The 21,371-nt window shown below is 42.5% G+C and overlaps 1 protein-coding gene across 1 annotated transcript; it reads left to right on the plus strand.

The window, feature by feature from the left end:
* The first annotated feature begins 849 nt into the window (after window positions 1–849).
* On the plus strand, window positions 850–21,180 carry LOC122165894 (SV2 related protein). Its single transcript, XM_042829281.1, has 16 exons — window positions 850–951; window positions 3,726–3,886; window positions 5,380–5,465; window positions 6,145–6,243; window positions 6,808–6,879; window positions 7,388–7,512; window positions 9,877–9,940; window positions 11,148–11,273; window positions 11,664–11,792; window positions 13,005–13,078; window positions 13,395–13,471; window positions 14,529–14,636; window positions 16,081–16,192; window positions 16,776–16,857; window positions 17,073–17,162; window positions 17,682–21,180. Exons 1-16 carry the CDS (start codon window positions 917–919, stop codon window positions 17,886–17,888), a joined length of 1,647 nt encoding a protein of 548 aa, XP_042685215.1. The 5' UTR covers window positions 850–916; the 3' UTR covers window positions 17,889–21,180.
* The last annotated feature ends 191 nt before the right edge of the window (window positions 21,181–21,371 follow it).

Raw genomic sequence — 21,371 nt, forward strand, 5'->3', positions numbered from 1 at the left:
GCATCATGTTTTCCCTGGTCTGAATTTGCACGCCTTCTGACTTATTCCTCACGATAATACTTTTCACCTGTCTTCATCTGAATTCACCTTGCTGATTTCAGGCCATTTTTTAATTAGTCAAATGTATCTTACATTTTAATCATGTAAAAAAATCTCCTAGCACATTTCTTTTAATTTTCTCCTGCATGCCTTTCTCTGGAAAGGATTCTTCTGTAAATGCACAGCTGAATTTTCTCTTCCAATTGCAGAAGAAAGTCTACAGGGGGGAATGCACCTGGCTGACAGCATATTTTGCAGCTAAATGACTGAGATTTTTTACAAAGCGATTTCATTCTGAGTTTGTGGAGTGCACACTGAGAAACCCTGTCAGGTCACCAGAAGAGATTAAATATGGAAACTTGCCATGGGTATCTGAAACAGGCACTACAAAGACGTAGTTTCTGCAAAGACCCTCATGGAAGTGCAGTGTTAACAGCTTACCTGACTGCGCTGTGTTCCCCCAAAAGACCCTTTGCTATCATTTCAGGATCAGCCGTGCCCAAAATAACTTTGCTCGGCTTTCCTTACGGAAGTCCCAATGCTGCCCAGCTCATTTTCTGCTGCCACTTTAGCATCCCTTGTGCCCCAGCCTCTCAACGGACGAATCCCTGGTCACGGCTGCCGGGAAAGCCGGTGCAGGCTGGCAGCACATCCCGCAGCAAGCACGGCAAGGGGAGGGAGCCACTCAGCCCTCCCCGGCGTGCCGTGCTGAGCCGTGCTGAGCCCAGCCGCGCCGCGCTGTGCCGTGCGGTGCCGCACCGTCCCGGTGCCTGCGACCACCAGAGCCCTCCGTCCGCCCGTGCCCGCTTTGCTACAGCTGCATCCATCCCCGCCATGCGAGAGCGATGAGAGCAGCTCCTCCAGACGCAGCCTGGCAATGGAGGATGATTTATTCCAGCTGAGACAGCTGCCGTAAGTAGCAACGGTAGGGGAGCGAGGATGCGCAGGGTTTCTTCTAAACGGGCTGCAGGGATATTGTACATCCTGGCGATTTTTAAGAGAATTGCTTTTAGGAAGTGTCTCAGGCCCCGGGAAGCAGGCCATTTTCCTTGTGCAGCTGCCTGGCTTCAGCATCCTGGGGGCATGCAGGGATTCGGCTGTTACATAAATCCGATGCGTTTATGTTTTTGCATGAACCTGGTGGTGGTGGAAATAAGGAGGGCTGGAACAAAACCGCGGAAGTGCCAAAAAATGTTCTGAGAGGAAATGCTCCTATTGCATTTGCAAGGTGCATTGCATCTGTAAATAACGTTGGGCTAAGGAAGGCATCTTCCTCAGCTTCCTGCTTTGAGCCGATGGCAGATCACAGCCTCTTTTTGCCAAGGTGTGTTTGCATTGAGTGTCGTTAATATTTGCTAACTGCATGTTGCAGTAAAGCACGCACTGCTGCACAGGGAGAACGCTGCTGTTCATAACAAACTGTTGGGATGTGGTTGCTGGATCTGTGCAAAAAGGTGAGAGAAGGATTTTAACGGCAAGGTTTCCTTTCCTGTTCACGGCTGCAAAATGTTGTCTTTGCAAATAAATGCATTTCTCCCAGTTGCTCCATTATCACGTGGTTTGAAATATATTCCTGTTTGGAAATCATTCACTCTGCAAGGCGGGGAATAAATGCTTAAAGTTGATTTTCAATATTAATGAGCTCATCTCAATGACAGAGCAACCTGTCCAATAACATTTCTAATAAGCTGAGGAGGTGGACGTGAGCTCCAGGTATTTTCAAGTGCTCAGCTCAGCTGTAATCACCTTAAAAGTAAAAATAATGACCCATCATTTACATTAGGCCATTTTCCCCAGTCTCTTTGTTTTAGAAAACTAAGCACAGAGGGCATAAATGTCCTGAAGTATTTTTCAATGCAGGTATAATTAGACTTATTCAGTACTGTGGGATCTTGCAAACAAATGCAGCTCTCTGAGAGTGTGGGATGGCCAGTGGCACTGCGTGTTGTTCTTCATTTGTGTCAATTTGCTTCGTGTGTTCCCAAATGAAAAGCGTTTTCTTTGATTCTTTGTGATGAGGAATGTGAGCTCTGTACTTGGATTGCTACTGGAGAGTTTATGATTTTCAGATCAATCAGTGTGCCTTTGTGTAGCACCTGGAACTCCCCAAAATGCTCAGTTCCAAAAGCCTACTTGAGCTATACAGTATGAAACAGAAGTAATACATGGGTTTTGTGGTGTTTTACATTGGAAAGGTTTTTCTTAGTATAAAAAACGTGGCTTGTAGCTTACTGAAGCATGGTCTAGTTACAAGTATAGTTGGTATGAATGATATTCAGTCATAACCCTTGGAGCAGAGGCTTTTTGTAGCTCCCAAAATCCTTCAATGAGTTTTGCTTCAGGCTTTACTGAAATTATGGTAATAGTCCTTTTTTTAATGACAAGAAATTGCAAATCTAGTTTATTTTCTGTATAGTTAAACCAGTTGCTTGCAGAGCTTTTGCAAGTACAACACGAATGGCATTCTCCTATTAATTGCCCTTTGTAATAAAAATAAATAAATCATCTCACAGGTGTGCAACATCAGTGAGTGCTAACACTTGTCATGTTGTAGATTGTATGAGGATTATATCTTCAGGGACATTTTTGATCCCACTATTCCCATAACTATTTACCCCATGCATCTCCCAAGTCGTCCTGTGTCTATGAACATGAGAAGCAGTCCCAAAACATCTCACAGCCAACTGCTTGTGTGTGACAGCCTCACCAAACGAGGACTGTACCTCTCTCTCTCCAGATTGCTGCCAGAATATCATCAGTGAGTGCGTGCAATTCCCCAGCTGGGATGTGGTCAGCTATATTATGTGCCAGGACTGTGAAACTGGAAAGTGTTTTGGATCCCTTTGCTTTATGGTTCTACCATAGAGAAATCCTGAGCTGGAATGAGTGGTTTGTTGCAGCCAGGACTCCTTCAGTTGTAAACAACCCATGGGAGACCGAGGTTTTAATTCTTCCATCCTCTTATTGGACCAGAAGCCATTTGCAGCAGTTGTGTAGATTGCCTGTCATTTTGCCCTTACGTTCATATGGATTGCACCATCAGCACTTGTAAGAGAAAATAAGATTGCCAAATACATAAAGTCTTTCAGGTCACCTTTAGAAATGTCATGCATGCATGTCAGTTTGCTGCAGCTGCATCTGGCAAGGATGCTGCTAGCTTAGTTTTGGCAACCTTTAAAGCAGAGGATTTAGCTGAAGTTCAAGGGACTTTCTGCTCATCTTTATCATAGAATTAAAATGTTTAAGTACCAGAAGTCAAAGGTAACAGCAAGAATAATTTAATCTATTTCCAACAACAACAACAAAAAGCTTCACTGAAGTCCAAGAAACTGTCAGTTACCAAGGTGAAAAGTTCCACTGATGTTGGGGTAGACTGAAAGAGGACTGAGGGATGTGTTACACTAGCTATGTTAGACCTGTTCTAAAATCTTTGTTTCGTCACATGAAAGTTCAGTGATGGCAGGTGGATCTCCTCCTTGTTATGTGAAGCCTTGCAAAAAGTCGCTGTTAAGTAAGTCATGAAAGTTGGATCAGTTCAGCAGAGTTCTCTTTTCATGTCCTGTGCTCTCCCTCACTGCAGAGATCAGCCCATCGCCTCTTTGACCAGATAGCTTCTCAAGACTAACTGAGCACAGCAATCCACAAGACATCCACCAAAGCATTAATCCTCATTTCTCTTTTCTTAGGGTAGTCAAGTTTCGCCGCACTGGAGAAAGTTCAAGGTCAGAGGAGGATGCCATTTCAGGAGAGCATGAAATTCAGATTGAGGGCGTTCGGACAGAGCTAGAGGCTATCGAGCTGGAGGATGGAGCTGCAGTGCCAAAAGAATTTGCCAACCCAACTGATGGTGAGCAGGTTTCTTGTTTCCCTGCAAGGAAAAAGCTGTGGCCTCTTCATTTCAGCCAGGATAAGTGCATTGGGTTTAGAGAAGTTAGAGATCCCCAGATCAAAAAAGAAAATAGCAACATAGGCAACACACCTGAACATGGGGATTTAGTTACATTGTCCCCTGAGGATTTCTTTGTGTGTTTCATTTGATGGGGGGATCCAGCTGTCAGCACCTATTTCGAGTAGGCAGTTTGGCTAAGTTTCACAACTGATCAGTACTGCTAAATCATCACCACGTTTACTGGAACAGTTACACCTGGCTCTCCTTTAGGGCTGAGCACGAAGCCTCTGCAGTGCTCCTGTCTGCCACTCACCTAGAGGACAAGAGGGACACAGAATGCATTCATTTCCCAGCCTCTGCTTTCTGCCTGAGACAAAAGAGCAGGCTGTCCTGAAAGAAGATGTGAGAAGTGCTAATTGTGTCTTAGCACAAAACATACTAAAGTTCTGTAGTACAGCTGTTTTCCCAGGGACTCATTTATTAACATATTGATGCAGGAGGAGCCAGAACGGCGTGAAGTGGATGAGTTTCTTGAAAGACTTACTGCATCAATGCAAATCTGCAGACAGGTTCAGTTGGCATGTCACCCAAAGAAGTGGAAGCGATGCAACATGCCAGCATGCTGAGCTTCAGTGCTGCAGTCACAGATTGGGATCCCACGACATTTCTGTTTTATCACTTAGTTTTTGTTTGCTTTCATTTTGGTTTGGTTTTGATTTCTTTTTGATCTTCTGTTCTGTGAGAATGTCCAACTCTTAGTTAGATAAAGCTTTTCTGTGGCAAATGTACTTCATTAAGAGCTGGAAGTGTTAAAACCTTGAGACTTAAACTGTTTTAAACAAATGGAAGATCAAAAGATATTTTGGTTGTACTTCCCATTTTCTGTTTGAGCAAAGGAATTTGAGATATCATTGCTTGTTCAGATGGCACAAAATAATGAGGTAATGAAACAAGAACCCTCAGCATTTTTAACAGAACTGTATTAAGATATAGATGTCCTGGACAAATTCTTCATTCAAATAATTACAGTTTGACTTTCAGTTCAATAAAATATCCTTCTCCATTTTCCAGCCCCTGTATGGTTTTGCTCTGTGCTGTTATATATACCTCTCACCAAAGGAAATTGTAAGTCAGTGGCTGGTGGGGTCACTCCCAGGAGTAGCAGGCTGAGAATGCACTGAAGTCATTGGTGTGACTCTGATTTATTTCTTTGTCAAGAAAATATTTTATAAATATTTAGAATTGTTTTGGCTCTAAGACAATTTCTGAAAAACATGGAGATGTTCTTGGGGAGGAGTTGTATAAAAGCAAAGTGGCCCTCTGGTCGTTGTTGTAAATCTAAGCAGATTACCCAGTTAATGCATAGTTACACTGGCAGAAAATGCTGCATCAAGGGATGCATGTCACGAGGAAAGGAGCACGTTTCTGCACTCAGATTGTTTTCTTTCTAGATACTTTCATGGTGGAAGATGCGGTGGAAGCCATTGGATTTGGGAAGTTCCAGTGGAAGCTCTCTGTTATTACAGGATTAGCATGGGCAAGTAATTGTTAGCAAGATGAATTGCATGGTCACCCGTTACAGAATCCCAGTGATTTCAAATTCTGTAGCCATTCTCTGTAGACAAAAAGTCTCTAAACAGATAAATATGCAATGGAGGAAGAATTTTGCCTGAAATTCTAGAGTGACAGCTGGACTCAAACTTGTTGTGTGGAGGTAAAGAATAACTGATTGATTTCTCTCTTGCTGAAATTCTCTACTTAAAATACTTATTTCAGATGCAAAGGGTACAATCCTATTCCTACAGATCTCAGTTTTCATTCGGTGATTTCACCACATTTATCCCATCAGCTACGTTCTCTCTTTGCTGTATTACTCAATATTGTAATGTCTGCTTCAGATGAACACTGATTCAGTGCTTCTAGTTTTAAACTTTGATATCAAGAACAGGAAGACAGACTTTGCTTTCACTTTTCTGCTATTTCTGAAGCACTGTATGTTACATCCACAGTGGTCTATTTTTGGGTAATGATGTCTGGAGCCCTTATTTACTGTGGACACCCCCAGTACCTTGCAAGCACAAGTGTTTTGTTTCACTTACAGAGGAGAAATGTCAAGAGAAGAAGCAAAGTTAGCTTCAAGAAGGAGGATTAATGACTGTTACATCAATCTAATTTACAGGCAGTTCTTTATTTTTGTTTCTTTCTCACCTTTCTAGATGGCAGATGCTATGGAAATGATGATTTTAAGTATCCTAGCTCCTCAGCTTCATTGTGAGTGGCGATTACCAAGCTGGCAGGTTGCATTGCTCACATCGGTAGGAAAAATAACTGACAGCTCCTGTGTTCTGTAAGGTTTTTCCACTCACTGTTATTCAGACATTATGCTTTATATTCCACAGTTAAATCTGTTCATGGCCTTTCTTAAAAGCCAGAGCTTGAAGAAGGGAAACTCAGTGAGAAATGAGGAAAATTTGCAAGCTTTAACTTCATTGTTTCATGTAATTTCCAGGAAAATATATGAATTGACTCAGAATAATTGCCATTATTTTAAATGGGCAAGATTTCATTCTTCTCCGAAGACAAGTAGCCTTGCAGAGATTCAGTCTGCTGAAATTCACCCCAATTCCTGGACCACAAACTCCCTATCATCTCAACAGATGTAAAGTAGGGCTGGAGTGCATTTTGAATAATCTCACTGTATGAATAATTGCCTTTAATAGTCTTTACTGCAGAGGAACCCAGAACACGTGAAAATTTTGGTCTGCTGTTAGTGCTGAAGTTTTCAAGTTTCATTTGAAATTGTGTTTTCTTTGCTGTCGAATGGGAATTGTCACTTGTCTTGTTGTTAAGGAGGAGACTTTTTTTCTGGTGTTTCCTAGGTAGTGTTTGTGGGAATGATGTCCAGCTCCACCCTCTGGGGAAACATTTCAGATCAGTATGGGAGAAAAACAGTAAGTGCTCAGCTCCTACTGGAACATGTGGAAGTACTGCAGCAGTGTGCATATTTTAGTGAGTGATGTTTACAGGTGTCACAGCTCGTATGTAAGTAGAGTTAAGCAGAATTAAGGAGAGCCAGAAGCGACCTCCCATGAAATAAAAGAAGTCTGGGAGACTAAAGCAGAAAATAAGAAGTGAGAAAAATAAGAGCCGGGTGGCGTGAAGCATTTTGTTGTTGTGAAAGCCTGTGGGAAATTCTGGGTGCAGTGCAGCAAATCCTTGTACAGATAGAGGAATTCTCTGCTCACTTTGTGAACGGGTTCATAAACTCATCACCTACTGGTGCTGTTAGTGTCCTGGTACCACCTGTGCCACCTTAGACTTGCCTTTAGGAAACCTTCAGCTGTTGGACTTGGAGAAGTAGCACTTGAACTTTCTGGCTGTGAAGCTCTAGTTTACATGTTGTTCATGTTATGTTACAGCAGAGATTTTATTTTTCCCTTGCTTGTTTGTTAAATGCAGGGCCTGAAGATCAGTGTGTTATGGACTCTGTATTATGGGATCCTGAGTGGTTTTGCACCGATATACAGCTGGATCTTGGTGCTGAGGGGCCTGGTGGGCTTTGGGATTGGAGGAGTGCCTCAGTCGTAAGTAAATATTCACAAGTCTCTTTTCTATCTTCGTGTTACTTTTTTTTTAATGCTTATGTCAAATTGAAGACTTCCCTCAGTTTAGTTATCCCAAGCCCACTTTCCTTTTAGTTTTTTGGAACTAATATATTAAATTCTGATAAGCCTTTGAAGATATCTAATAGATCACTAAGGTGATCTATCAGCCTACAGTGACCTCTGTGAGAAAAAACTAGGTACTTAAATGTAATATGTTGTATGCCTTGAGTCCTATTAAGTTCCTCTCATTCCCTCAGGTGAAAAGGAGAGGCCCAAAACAGCCCAGCTAGCAGTGGATTAAATGCAATAGACAGCATTCTGTAGCCGTGCCCAAACACTGCATTAACAAATTGTGCTGGGAGTGGTCAGTAAGGGATGACATGGACTTGTTGCAAGATAGATGATGATCTAAACACTAGCAGTTAGAGGTGGAATGAAGCCTCGACTGCTGCTGCTTTGTAAAGCTCTGAAATATTGTTCAATCAGAGCCTCAACTTTTACATTGGAACCTGATCTGGAGTTCCAAAGTCACGTAGCCCAAACCTGGAGCAGATCAGATGTCTTTGTGGCTCAGACACTTTCTGGTACGAAGGTAGTGTCAGGATATTTCTCTAGGACTGTATCATTCCATTCTGAAGAGGAGGATCTCTAAATTTTCCATTTTAATAAATAAATCTGTTCTTGGCTTTTAATTATAAATGGAAAGGGATGAGTATAGCTAGTCTTTCTCCATGTAGTCTTTCATCCTTATTAATAATTGATATTTTGCCCCGTGGAGGTGCTATTTCAGAGTAATCAGAGCCTAACTTTGATTGATGGCTCATAGACTTCTTGACAAGGCAAGTCAATATCCTGTCTTTTCTATTACCATTCCCAGATAAAAGATTCAGAGCTGAGATGGAGCTTCACAGTTTTATTAATTTTCTCTTACTGCTCATCTGCTCCCAGTTAGAAGCTGCACACAAGCATAACATGCATGTAAAATTGAAAGTTCTTATCCTGCTGTGTATTGAGCAGCAGTGAGGCATTTTCTGCCATGCAGTTCCAACTGAGCACAACTGGAATGAGGCAGGAGAACAACAAAGATGAAGCATCAGAATTAATAATGCCTCATACTGCAAACTCATATTAATGGTGTTCCACAGAGCCCCAGTGGAACAGTTACAGCTCAGCTAATACCACTTTGCAGAGAGGTGGATAAAGCATAAGGGCTGCATGACTTAATGAGGGACAAAGAGGAGCTGGTTACAGAGCTCAGAGGGGATTCCACTGCTGCTGAGTCTGCTTCTTGCTCCAACTATAACAGCAATACCTTTGATAAAAAGAATTAATATATATCTGGCATGAGAAATAGCTCCTTCCTAGTATTAAGTAGACACTATTACTTTGGCTACGAGTAGCTGTATTTCAGGGAAATAACACTGGCATCTTTATAATTATATTGTTGTATTCTATAGTTGGTATGGGAGAAAGGTTTGTATGAAACGTGCTGCTAAAAAGAATACACCCAGCAGTAACAAATTAACTAACTATAGCAGATGTCCCTTTCCCTCTGAGTATGTTGGACCTGCACCTGAGGCCTCTTGGAATCTCCTGTGAGACAGTATGTCACCATAAGTATGATTGTTCACTCATATTACAACATCCAGTCTTTCAAAGATATTGTATTCTTTCAAAGCTGAGGATGAGCCAGTGGAATCCAAAGAGAGTAGGAGCCAAGAGTCTTAGCAGACTGAAGATGACAAGAGAGCCTTGGCTGTCTGCTGCCCCTTTGGTTCTGCCTTCTGTCCACACAGAAGCCATACTGTTGGCACAATCATGAAATGGCAATTCTGCAAAGTTAGACAATTTCTTTCTGATTCCTCGTTGTAAAAGAATGGGAATTATTTTATACCAATCACACAATCAGATCTTAAAAGTAATTATGTCTTAGAAAGTTGAAACCTGGCAGAGTAGGCCAATGTGATGTTCTCTGAGCCAGGTGTAAGAACTTAACTAGCAAGAGTTTGCATGGACTGCTGATAGACATGCTGAAAATGCAGACATCATGCCTGTCCCAGATCAAAGCAGTGTTAAGCAACCTGTGCAGCAAGAACTGTTACATTTAGCTAACAACTATAAGCCACGTGAGCAGAGCAAATTCTGCCTTCTCTTGCAGTGATGAACTAAAATAGAGTGTTGTTCAGCAAAGTCTGAACCAGTGTGCACACCTCCCTGCCTCTGAAGACTAGGAAGGGTTTTTGTTACTCCTGTGGTTGTGGCAATGTTAATAGAAGGCAAGCACAGTGTCTGACATCTCTCAGTGTGCTAACATGATGTTTTTCTCAATGTTCACTCTTACAGGGTAACCTTATATGCCGAATTCCTTCCAATGAAAGCCAGAGCAAAATGCATTTTATTAATAGAGGTGAGCAGTGTAGCTATGTGTGCTGGTCCACAGGGGACAAATTCTGCTGTTGGTTGCAACCATTCAGCTCTATTGATTAATAATGTCAGACATGGCAGCAGTCAGGTCTGGACAGTTAAGTTAGCGTGGAGTTCTCCAGCACTGAGGCCAGTGGTCCCAGAACAGTGCCAAGTATGCAGCATTTCTGAAGGCAGCATGCAGAGATCCCTCTGGTGACCTAATGCTGCAGTGAAATTGATGTACAGCTCAGTAATGGATAACGAAGAGGTGACTGTACAGTAAGTGCAAGGCTAAATTCAGCTCTCCAGATTCAATCCAAATGTATCAAAGTCACACAGAGAGGAATTTTGCCTCATAAATACTTTAAAAGCAAAATTTGCAGCCCTTGAATTGAAGTGTGCCAGCAGAAGACAGAGAGCAGTGCTGTTACTTGTCTGACGTGGTCCTTTTGGAAGGAGCATCCTCGTGGCAAACCTCACTACACTGAAACAGCTTCTCAGTTACTCAAACAGTTTCCTAAGATAACTGCTGGCTAGTCCTACTTTCAGTTGCTTAAGTTTTTGTAAATAGAGTTCAGCAGATGAATCACTGCCTTCTGTGTCATTTTTGTTCTGCCACAGTTTGGCTACCTCAGAGCAATAGTGGGTAAGAAATATATTCTGAGCATTAAAGAGTGAGCTGTCAAGAAAAAGAAGATTATCCTTTTACGGTTCATAATCCAGAGGAGAATAATCCTGCATGGCTAGGACATGCAACAGGTTGCCAGCTCCATTATTTGCTAGGAAGGTATCAATTCCTTCTTTCACTTATAGGACAAACTCTGTGTGGCTTTGCTAGATTGGTTTTGCAAAGGAAGACAAATACAGTAAATGTGGCAGTGTTAGGTGGGTACAATACCCATACATAGATGGTAGTGGTCATTTTGCTTAAGAAGCAGAATGTGATGAGTCTGTTCCTTATAAGAAGCTGCCTCTGGTTAAACAGGAGTGTCACAAGAAAGCTGACATTAGCTTTTCAGAGCTGAGCTTCTGCAACGTGTACACAGATCCCCAGTACATCTCTGGATTTCTGTTTGCATGCAGTGGTGTATATTTGAAATGTCTCTGGCATTTCTCTCTCCAGCTGTCCCTGGAGAGCACATTTCTGAATGTTTCAAAGAATGCTTAATAGCATTCTCATCTGTGACTGTTTCTTTTCCCTTTGGCAGGTCTTTTGGGCCATTGGAACTGTGTTTGAAGTGCTCCTAGCAGTGCTGGTGATGCCCACTCTTGGCTGGCGGTGGCTTCTCATTCTTTCTGCCCTCCCACTTTTGCTCTTCGCTGTCCTATGTTTTGTAGGTATTCTCTTAAAATGTGTTTAAAAATGCAAATTCTGGAATGCCTAAAGCATCTTGTTGTCTGCTTGGGATGCTTTGCCTTCCCCACTGAGAAAGGATAATGTCAAGATCCTGCAAAAATGCTCAACATTTCTTGAGAATGGGAAAGAGACAACAGAGTTCTGGAATTCTGACTTTATGGCAAAAAAAAGCTGTTTGGCAGTTTCTCAAAGCCTAGAGAGGAACTTGACATTTGACACAAAGGGGATTTTCTGATTTGTTAAAGACTGGTTCTGTGATCATGTCTTATGTTAGATTTCCCACTGTAAGCTCACCAATAAAGTCTGCAGTTTGTTGGTTGCTGTGTTTTTGACATCACTGTGCATATGATCTGCTTTGCTCTCTTAGTGGCTGCCAGAAAGTGCAAGGTATGATGTATTATCTGGAAATCAAGAAAAAGCAATTGCTACTTTGAAGCGGATAGCAACAGAAAACGGAGCTCCAATGCCTCTAGGAAAATTAATTATTTCCAGGCAGGTATGTATGGGTAACTGACACATTAATCACTCAGGATAACAGTGAAACTGTACTGTAGGCATAGGGATTTATGTAAGCAAATAATCCGTGTTAACTTTAATTTTAATGTCTCAACCACTAACCAAAAATGAGAGATGACCATATATGCCCAAACCACAGTGAGAAAGACCCTATTTTTGAAGAATATCACACCTCCCAGGATCTGAACTCATGGGATGAGGTGGAATCAGACTCTCTAGGTGTATCTCTTGAATTTAATCCTGGTCTTGTGGAGCTGGAATGCTACAAGCTCCAATTCAGTCCTATTGCATGGAGCAATTCAGGTTGTTACTTCTGAACTGTATGCTACTGCATGAATTACACTGGATTTCTTTTCACTTTAGTGTTACATGGCCAACTTTTCAGCACCCCTTCAACATATAAATTGGCTCTGCGTTTACAGAACACGGAGCAGACTTTCACAGATAAAAAATGTTATGAAGCTAGCAGGAACAGCAGAGGTAAACCTGCAGGTTCGAACAGCAGCAAAATTGTAGAATTAAGCAGGAGATTTTTAGAAATGGTCTTAATAATTGGAGATACAAGCTCAATTTTCTGCAGCCCAGATGGGTGAGGACTGGAGCTCTTGTGCCTTTCACCAATACTTGGTTCAGTCAGGGCAATGATGATGGGCTGTGCAGGAATGCTCTGCAAGTTTTGGAAGATTCTGTTTTTAGGGTGGGGTGGGAAAGCACTTTTCTTTAACCACAGGTTTATGAGCTGTGTCTGCCACTCTGTTTTAGAAACACTCTGTTGAAAAGAGGTCTGCTTGCTGGTAGGCTGCTTGTAGTTCCTTGGCACCTTGCCCTGGGTCTCAATGGACTGTGCTAATTCAGCAGAGCTGACTGAAGGCCACATGAACCCTGTGCTAGCTGTGCATTGGCAAAGTTCTGCTATTCCACTTTGCAGCCCCTCCTTACTCAGATTCTCACCTTCCTCATGAAGCAGCACTGCGCCATGCGTGTGAACTGTTCTGAGAATGCTGTGCTCCTGCTCCACTTGGCAGAGGAATTCTTTACTTTGTTGTGGCTCCTCCAACCTGAAGAGTCCCAAATTCAAACTGAACTTGTCCAAGTACATCATACTGTATATTGTTATCCCTTACCACTGTACTTCCTTCAGTCTGGGACCTGTGAGCAACCTGATTCTCTGACTTACATTTGTTTTCAACAGGAAGACCGAGGAAAAATGAGGGACCTTTTTACACCTCATTTTAGATGGACCACGTTGTTACTCTGGTTTATATGGTAAGAGAAAATATAAATGGTTCAGCGCCAGCACTATTCTAATGGATTTTAATTGAGGTGATTAACAGTATCACTAAAATACAGCAACTTCCTCCTCATGAAAAAAAGCCCAAACTGCATTGATTTGTAATTTATTAAACCACTCAGTCACTAGCATTCTTGATCTAATTGCCCCTTCCTTTTCTAACTGCTGATAGGAAATGGCTTTGAGGTTGCACTTGGTGGAAGTCCACACACAGTGGGTTTGGTTGTGGCTCCTGTTGTTTATCATAGGTGTGGTCAGCTGAGATTTCCTCTCTTCTTTTCGTCCCTGCAGGTTTTCCAATGCTTTTTCATACTATGGGTTAGTTTTATTAACTACAGAGTTCTTCCAAGCAGGAGATGTCTGCAGCAGTGAGTACTAGACCATCTCTTCTTTTTCAATAATCCCTGTAAAGTAATGGAATATCTTTTATTTGATGACTTTCAGCAGTTAGTTTGGAAAGGACCGTGGTTGCCAGCCTGAATTTTAAGGCATCTCCTTTTTATTAAACACTACTGGCAGACATTGCCTTGTTTCCCACACAATGCAGAGAGGTCCTGCAGTGTCTGTGAGCCCCAAATGTAACACAGCAAGACAACCTTCAAAGGAGAGCTTTTAGGAAATGTGTCTGTTCTTCTTGAGTAAAGAACGATTGAATAAATGTAAGCTGCTAGATTTGACAGGCCTAATTGGTTCTGAGATAGAGAAAACTGCTGCTCCCCTGGAGCTCCCAGGTTCTTAAGATGTGAAGACCTGTGGAGAAAAAAGATAATGCTGGGAAAGCAACACCCTTTCTGTTGCAGGTTTTTATGTATAAAAAAAAGCTTTGACTGCATCAAGAAGAGGCTTAAGAAGTTGGATTCCCCAGGGGAGGCATGGCTTTATTCAGAACGTTTGAGATTAGTCAAAACTGTCTGGTAGTTTGAAAATGATGGAAGGGGGTGGGCAGCATTGGGAAAAGACACGGAATCAGAGCTTGCACAACAGCACAGTCCTTAAAAATACTGTTTTGTTTTTTTTTTTCCCCACAAGGACTTGGAATTATTCTGTCTTCTCAAAGTCCAGAAGAAGGGTTAAATCCCAATTTATGTAGGGAGAAACCTGTGTTACGAATGTTAATTCTGCTCGCTTCATAAGCCCTGGGCTGGGAAATCACTAAGCTTGTAAAGCTGACATTCAGGTGTAAGTTTTCATTCTGGTTGCACATGTAAGACATCCTGCCACATGTAAGACCATCAGCTGTTCAGTTCCAGCTGTGTCTTCTGCTCTGAATACACTTTCTGTGCAGCAGCATTTCTTTGCTTCACATCCCTTCCTTTATTTTCAGCAGTAAGAATGGTTCCTTTACCAGGAGTAAAGGAAGATGAGCAGAGAGCAGATTACTTAAAATATGTTTAGTTTTGTTTGTTTTTTTCTTTTCTCCTACAGTTTCCAGTAGAAGAAAAGAAATTAAAGCAAAGTGCAGCCTGACCTGTGAGTATCTGACAGAGGAAGACTACACTGATCTGCTCTGGACAACCCTGTCAGAATTCCCAGGTAAGTGGTGATAAAAAGCTCCAGTTTTTCACTGCCAGTAGCTCAGTGTAATTGGAATGGACTTTGGTATGACAGAAAGTGGGCTCTCCTTCTGGCCTAATGCCACTGTATTTCCAGAAGCAGTGGGGCTCCTTGCTTGAACTGTTTGATGCATGCAGTACACACAGTAGCTGTAGCTCCCTTCACTGGTGGTGACATCCCCACAGATCAAATCACTAGTAATTGCTTTGTGAACCTATAATGGCCTGTCTTACTATGGATTTGTTCCAAGAAACGTATTAGGCATTCAGAGGAAGAGTAACGATTAAATAAAAGGGGCAGAATCACTTGAACTTTTATCCATAAGTGACTATCCAAGACTATTTTAAAAGGATCCTGGATGTAGTGAATCAATGGAGGACTTGCTTCATAACACTCCGTCCAGCACAGCCGTGATTTGCAGTCAATTTAAGATGAATTTCAATGAACAGTCTTTCACAGGAGGATCCAGATAGCATTTAATAGCTAGTGTTTCTCCAGATGTAAAAGATGATCTCTCAGTACTACTCTGTTTGAAATACTACAGTGAGGCAGCAGTGGGGATGTTTGCACCGCTCTATACTGTAGTTTCAGGGACATGAAATCTAAGAGAAGCCATTTAATAGGTGAAAAGTTGTGAGTCTGTGGCAAATGTGCATAGCCCCTACCTAATGAGAGTAGGTAGGACATCCTGGGAAGGACATGAGTGAATGGAAGACAGAATGTAGTCTTGGACTGATGCTATAGCTGAACAGACTGGTCAGGTCCTGACACATACTGAGACAGGGTGTAAGAAATACAAACTGGGATATCTCTGAATGTGACACTGGCAGCATTGGTACTGGCATAATCTCCACTCTTGCTGTGCGTCTGCTTTTAAAGGGATCTGGAAAAACTGCAGAAGAGAGAATATTTAAAAATATGAGACTTAAAGAGCTTGATCCATTTATATTATCATAGAGCGGGTGAGAAGTGATTTGATGGCAGCATGTAAAAAACCTCAATGGATAGACAATATTTGGGTCTAAGCAGTAGAAAGATTAGTAGGGGACGGTGGTTGGAAGCTGAACAAAAGATATTCTAGTTAGACACAAGGCAGGCATTTTTAGCACTCAGTAAGCAGTATTTAGCAGATGTCAGAGTTGACTGCTCACTGCTACACCTGTGTGTCCCCCAGTGAGCGTGCAGGCAGGTGGATTACTGTGAATGTGGAGCAAAGCTCACAGGCCGGGACACAGAGTGGTGTTTTTGCATGTGATAACAGTAATTGCACCGATCTCTTCCACACCTCTGCTCCATTCCTCTGCCAGCAAAGTACCGTGAGAGCAGATTTTCAAATCTAAATAACATAGCCTATGTGAAAAGCCAGCTGATGCAGCTTCCACCTGTGCTTAATTCCCAACAATCAACTTGCCTCCTTCTACAGGTGTGTTAGTAACACTGTGGATTATTGATCGCATAGGCCGCAAGAAAACCATGGCCCTGTCCTTTTTTGTCTTCTCGTTTTGCAGCCTGCTGCTGTTTCTGTGTGTTGGAAGGTAAGTAAAACACAGTGAAATGCCAGTGCTGACTCTGTGTTCTTTCTTAATCGTGGTGGGAGGCAACGTTTGGTTTTTGGGGCTGAAGAGCAAGGAAGTGCAAAATAGGCAGAGGAGAGCTCTCTGAATTTAAACCTTTTGGGGTACAGCACAATTGTGTAATGAGAAACCTTTCAAAGCTGCAAATGTTCAGTTGGTATGTAGGTTTGTGTGTTTTAAACAGGCGAGCTGCAGTCTGACTTCCTTTTTGTGTGTGCCAATTTTTTGTTGTTAGCACCATGCATAACATGGAATATATTTTTCTTACTTAGACAAGCTTAGGCACTGGCTGTTTGTTTCTGCAGTCCACAGCTGTCAGTTAGAATGAATACCCTTAGAAAGCTGATGTGACTGTGGGAATGCAGATTGTTTGGCATCAGTATTGTATTAAGGGTCCAGAAAAAATAAGAAGGGTTCATTAAAAAAAAACCAAAAGAAATGGTTGTAATGAAATTAGCATTTTTTTAATTGCACGTGCCTCCAAGTTAAACAAACAGATTGTACAGAACAATCCCAAACACTGCTCTCCTTTTTCTTCTCACAGAAATGTTCTTACTGTGCTGCTCTTCATTGCAAGAGCTTTTATTTCAGGAGGATTTCAGGCTGCTTATGTTTACACTCCAGAGGTAAGGAGGCTGGTTTTGTAATGAGACTATTTAAGGGGAGTGAGAACGTGGTGGGAAAGTCATTTTTATGACCTCTTCACAGTGGACCTAACCCCAGATGTGAGTTCATGATCTCAATGTTGTCTTGCAGAACTCGTTGCAGTGCTATTTCCATTGATTAAGGAGGTTGGAAGGGAGCTGCTCACTTGAGTTAATGGGTGGTGCTTTCTCCACAGGTTTACCCAACAGCCACACGTGCTTTGGGCCTGGGAACGTGCAGTGGAATGGCCAGAGTGGGAGCCCTCATAACACCATTCATTGCACAGGTAAAAACCCTTCCCTCAGTACTGATGGCCTAGGAAGGTGATGGAGAACCTGCCTCCTCTCTGTAAGGGCCACACCAAGGTCAGTCTGTGCGTGATATGTTGAAGGATAGTTGTTGCCCAGTCCCTGAAGAGAGTTCAGGCTCATCTCTTATTTCAAAGGTCTTATGATGGGAGGTAAATAACTACAGAGCAGGCTGCTGGATGGATGTGGGGGCTCCTCGGAAGGCACCCATCTAGGAGATGGGATCTGTGAGGGGCTTACAGGTTTCTGTGGGTTGTGCAGTGCTGCTTTTCCTTTGAGACCTCAAGTTCTAGGGAATGTGAACCTGCAGCACACGTGGAATGCTAGGCAGGAGGTCTGGGAGAGCCAGGCTCTGTGGGACAGGAATAAGAAGGCTGTGTCAGGAACTGCTGCTCTGCAAAAAGCTAAGTAGAAAACTTATGACTGTAGTCTTTGAGGAAAGAAAAGTATGCAGCCCTAAAATTCCTCCTGGTGGTAATATTCTGTATTTTCTGCAGGTGATGTTGGAATCTTCAGTCTATTTAACACTGGCTGTTTACAGTGGATGTTGCCTGCTGGCTGCTGTGGCTTCCTTCTTCTTGCCCATTGAAACAAAAGGTCGTGGCTTACAGGAGTCCAGCCACAGAGAATGGGGACAGGAGATGGTTGGGAGAGGATCTCATTCCCCAGGAGTCACCAGGTCTAACTCTGGGTCACAGGAGTGATGAGACATGAAATCCTGCTGAAGGAATGGATGAAATAAGCAAGATAAGTTCCCAAAAAGGCCAACTCTGAAGCATAGAAAGCAGACCATTCTGTCACTGCCAACGTTATGTGTCAAACTGCAGGAACTTTTGGGTTGAACCTCAGTAAATTGTGTCACTACTGCTCTTTGCTCACACACGTAAAGACTTCACTTCCATGTTCAAAGGCATTTGATCCAGATGTCATTTGAATTTTAGCAGGAAGGGTTTTTCTCAAGTCTGTTGTGCTTGCATGGTCAGCTACTCAGCTTACGATGTCCCGTGTCAAGCAGATAATTAACTGAATGCCACTTGGTATAAGCTGTAATTAAAATAATGTACTCTCGATGCCTAAAAACAAAAGATTAATATTTATTGTGTACTTGGTATAGCATATGGTGGATTCCATACACTACAAAATAGGTTTTACGAACTAGATGCCTGCCTTGCACTTTTTAGCCATCATCAACAACAACAATGCAGTAACAGCAAACCAACCAATGCTTACTATTCCCTTGCTTACGGGTTCTGCTCCTTGAGAATTAACAGGCACTGTGAGGGAGATTGCTTGGAATCTATTTCCTGAATGCTTCTCCCACTCGAGGCAGGTAGTTTGAGTTGGTGAGGAGTGGTGTTTGCTGCAGAGATGGGATCTCATATGAGAGGTGTATGTACTCTGTAACTCTTGATGCTTTGGAGCAGAATTTGATTTTTCTACCATTGCCAGAAACATTGAGCACTGTGTTGCTTGGTGAAGACTGCTTCAGCTGTGCTGGTGTCTCTTTGTGCGTGGAGATGCACGCTGTGGTTTTCTGCATGGGCTCAGGTCTGTTTCTGCTCAGTTTGCCTAAGTGTGTTCCTGCAGTGGTGTACCCAGAATGTTTGGTGAAGATGCCTCAGTCTGAACGGCTACACAGAACAGTTTGGAAGGTGCCTGTTTGGAGTGTCTCCCAACAGAAGCTGGTCTCCTGACAGCTGGACTGGACTTCTCAATAGCTGCAGATTGCATGACTGCAGTGGTAAGCAGGTGACAAAGGAATGCAGCTGGCATCGTGTCAGAAACAAAAATCCTGGGAAGAGCTAACCCACAGTCTTCCTGAGAAGAGGAACTTCATTCCTTCAGACGTAACCAGTCTGTGGAGGCTGATGATCCCTGCTCTTGGTGGAGAGTGCAACAGAGTTCAGGTGAGGATAAGTTTGTCTCGTTTGTCAGAAATTTGTCTTTGCAGGGAGTCAGAATTCAGAGCCTGTGGATATGCAGCAAGAAAATACAAACAGAAACTGAGACCTGTCTGAGCATCTATGGCTCAGTTTGCTTTCTGAATTCCTCACTATAGAACACATGACCCAGTGGAATGAGATGGGCTAGATGCTAATCAATAGGCTGTGGGAAAGCAATACATTTTTTCTAATATGTGTGGTCCGTTGTCTCACAGAAACATAGGTAAATGTGCAACAAATTTTGCACAATAAAGTATTTTAAGTATTCTGGGAACCAAGCCCCTCTTTTGTGGGGCAATAACAGGGCGCTGAGTCTGTTTTTGGGTGCAATACAAATGAACACTGTTGGGTTCACCTTTCACTTAGGGATTTGCAGCACTGTAGTGCTGTGTAATGCTCTGAGACATGTTGGGCTGTTTGTTTGTTTATGGTGTCGAAGGAGAATTAGACAAGAAACTGAGGGAACTCAGACTAATTTTAAAAAGGCCAAAGAGTTTGTTGATATTCCATGTTTGAGTGTCTTCTGCTGAGAAAAGTTGGAGTCTGACATGGCACCAGAATGTCTGTCTGCTCACTTACTGCTTTCTGATGGTGGCTGCAGTGAGAGATTCTGGGAGCAGTGGGTGCAAGCAGGCACTTTTCTTTTTGTGGCTGTCTGAAAATGCAGCTGAGCTCGCAGGGGATCCTGCTGTAGATATGGTGGATGATGTAGGAATGCACTGTCTGTTCCAGTGACTGTTGCTTGGTGTGGGTCTGGTTATCTCTGATCTTTGTCTCTGCTGTGTCTTTATCCTGTGTGCTCGGTCTCCAGCAAGCTCAAATTCCAGTCAGCCCTCAGTAAACAGACAGGGCTCTCATGGAGCTGACAACCAGTGCACGTAATTTGTTTTTGCCACCTTTTATCAGGCTGTAGTTGGGTAGCTTTCTCTAATATACTATGCAACTGGGGTAGCTCAGTGCTGCCTCAGAGATGCACTGACTCATTTCCCTTGGATGCACGAGGGATGGACGTGGTGCAGCAGAGGATGGAAGCATCTCCTGGATGCTTACAGTTCAGTGAACACCCCAAAACTGGAGTGCCTGTAGGAGAATCCAGCTGGGTGTGAGCCCACCTTAGAGGTCAGGGTGAATGAAATGAAATCCATGGCTGGATGAATGCCACCTCGCAGCCTGGCTGCTGCCTTGGTTTGTTATTGAAAGCCTTTTCATTAAAGTTCTGCTTTTCCAGTGTTAATGTTCACAGGGCACTTTGTTATTTTTTGAGCCAATATTCAACAGCATTGCAATGGCCTTCAAAACGTGCATTCAGAGGGTTTAGGGAAGTAGAGATATTGAGTAAACTTCAAACAAAATATTGCCCACGTGAAGACTTGTAGGTAACACAAAGCCTTTGGATGCTGTTGAGTTCAGTGTTAACCTGTATTAAAATAAAAATTGAGGGCATTTTTGCTTTTCACTTCTTACAAATTCTGCAACTGAGAATGTATCTGACAACACGAGTGGTATTAAGAAAGGAAGGACATGGTAGACAGCGCACTGAAAAACCAAGGGATGTTTGGCTTGATACACTGCAGCCTGTAACCACATGTCATATGGTCAATATGGCAACACCATTGATGTATATAAGCTTCCAAAGATCCTTTTACACACTGAGTATTTTTCACTGATGAAGGAACTAATAGAGCTAGTTCATTGAGAACAATGAAGTGACATAGTTTTGGATTCTAACTGAGAGCAAAGAGAGTTGTGGGATTCAGAGTTTTGCTATCTGTTCAATATATTAATGTGCAAAGCTGTTGTGGGAAAAATAATTCTCCAAGTGTGCTTTGATGGAATGATTTCGTATTCCTAAATGCTTGCAGAAAGAACATTGAATGTTTTCCTGTGTTTGAATGTACAGTTTCTAAGCTGGATACGTTTTAATGTTTAAAAACTTTGTGTATATGGAGCTTGTTGTAAAATAATCCTTTTGTTCCTCTGTTACTGATGCAACATTGGATCGTTTAATTCCACACTAGATATTTTCTGTTGGACAAATAAATAGTTTTTTCAGTAAAAATGGCTGTTCCACAGGACTATTATAAAGGTAAGTAGCCTCAGTGGGGTTTGTCATGATGGTCAGATACTGGATGCCTTCAGGGCAGGGAGGCTTCTATTAATTTACTTCCTCATGTAAACTTTACTTATCTCATTACTGTAAGACATAACTGTGTAACTCTGACTGCATTCCTCTGCTCTTCCAAT

The sequence above is a fragment of the Centrocercus urophasianus genome, unplaced genomic scaffold (genome assembly GCF_019232065.1).
Source record: "Centrocercus urophasianus isolate 14NV4802_14NV808 unplaced genomic scaffold, USGS_Curo_1.0 seq_30, whole genome shotgun sequence".
Taxonomy (NCBI): domain Eukaryota; kingdom Metazoa; phylum Chordata; class Aves; order Galliformes; family Phasianidae; genus Centrocercus; species Centrocercus urophasianus.

Excerpts from the sequence above, each read along its gene's own strand:
- LOC122165894 (XM_042829281.1), top strand. The coding sequence starts at position 917 with ATGGAGGATGATTTATTCCAGCTGAGACAGCTGCC. Across the intron at positions 952-3,725 it reads TTCCAGCTGAGACAGCTGCC|GGTAGTCAAGTTTCGCCGCA; the intron begins GTAAGTAGCAAC and ends CTCTTTTCTTAG. Across the intron at positions 14,637-16,080 it reads AACCCTGTCAGAATTCCCAG|GTGTGTTAGTAACACTGTGG; the intron begins GTAAGTGGTGAT and ends CTCCTTCTACAG.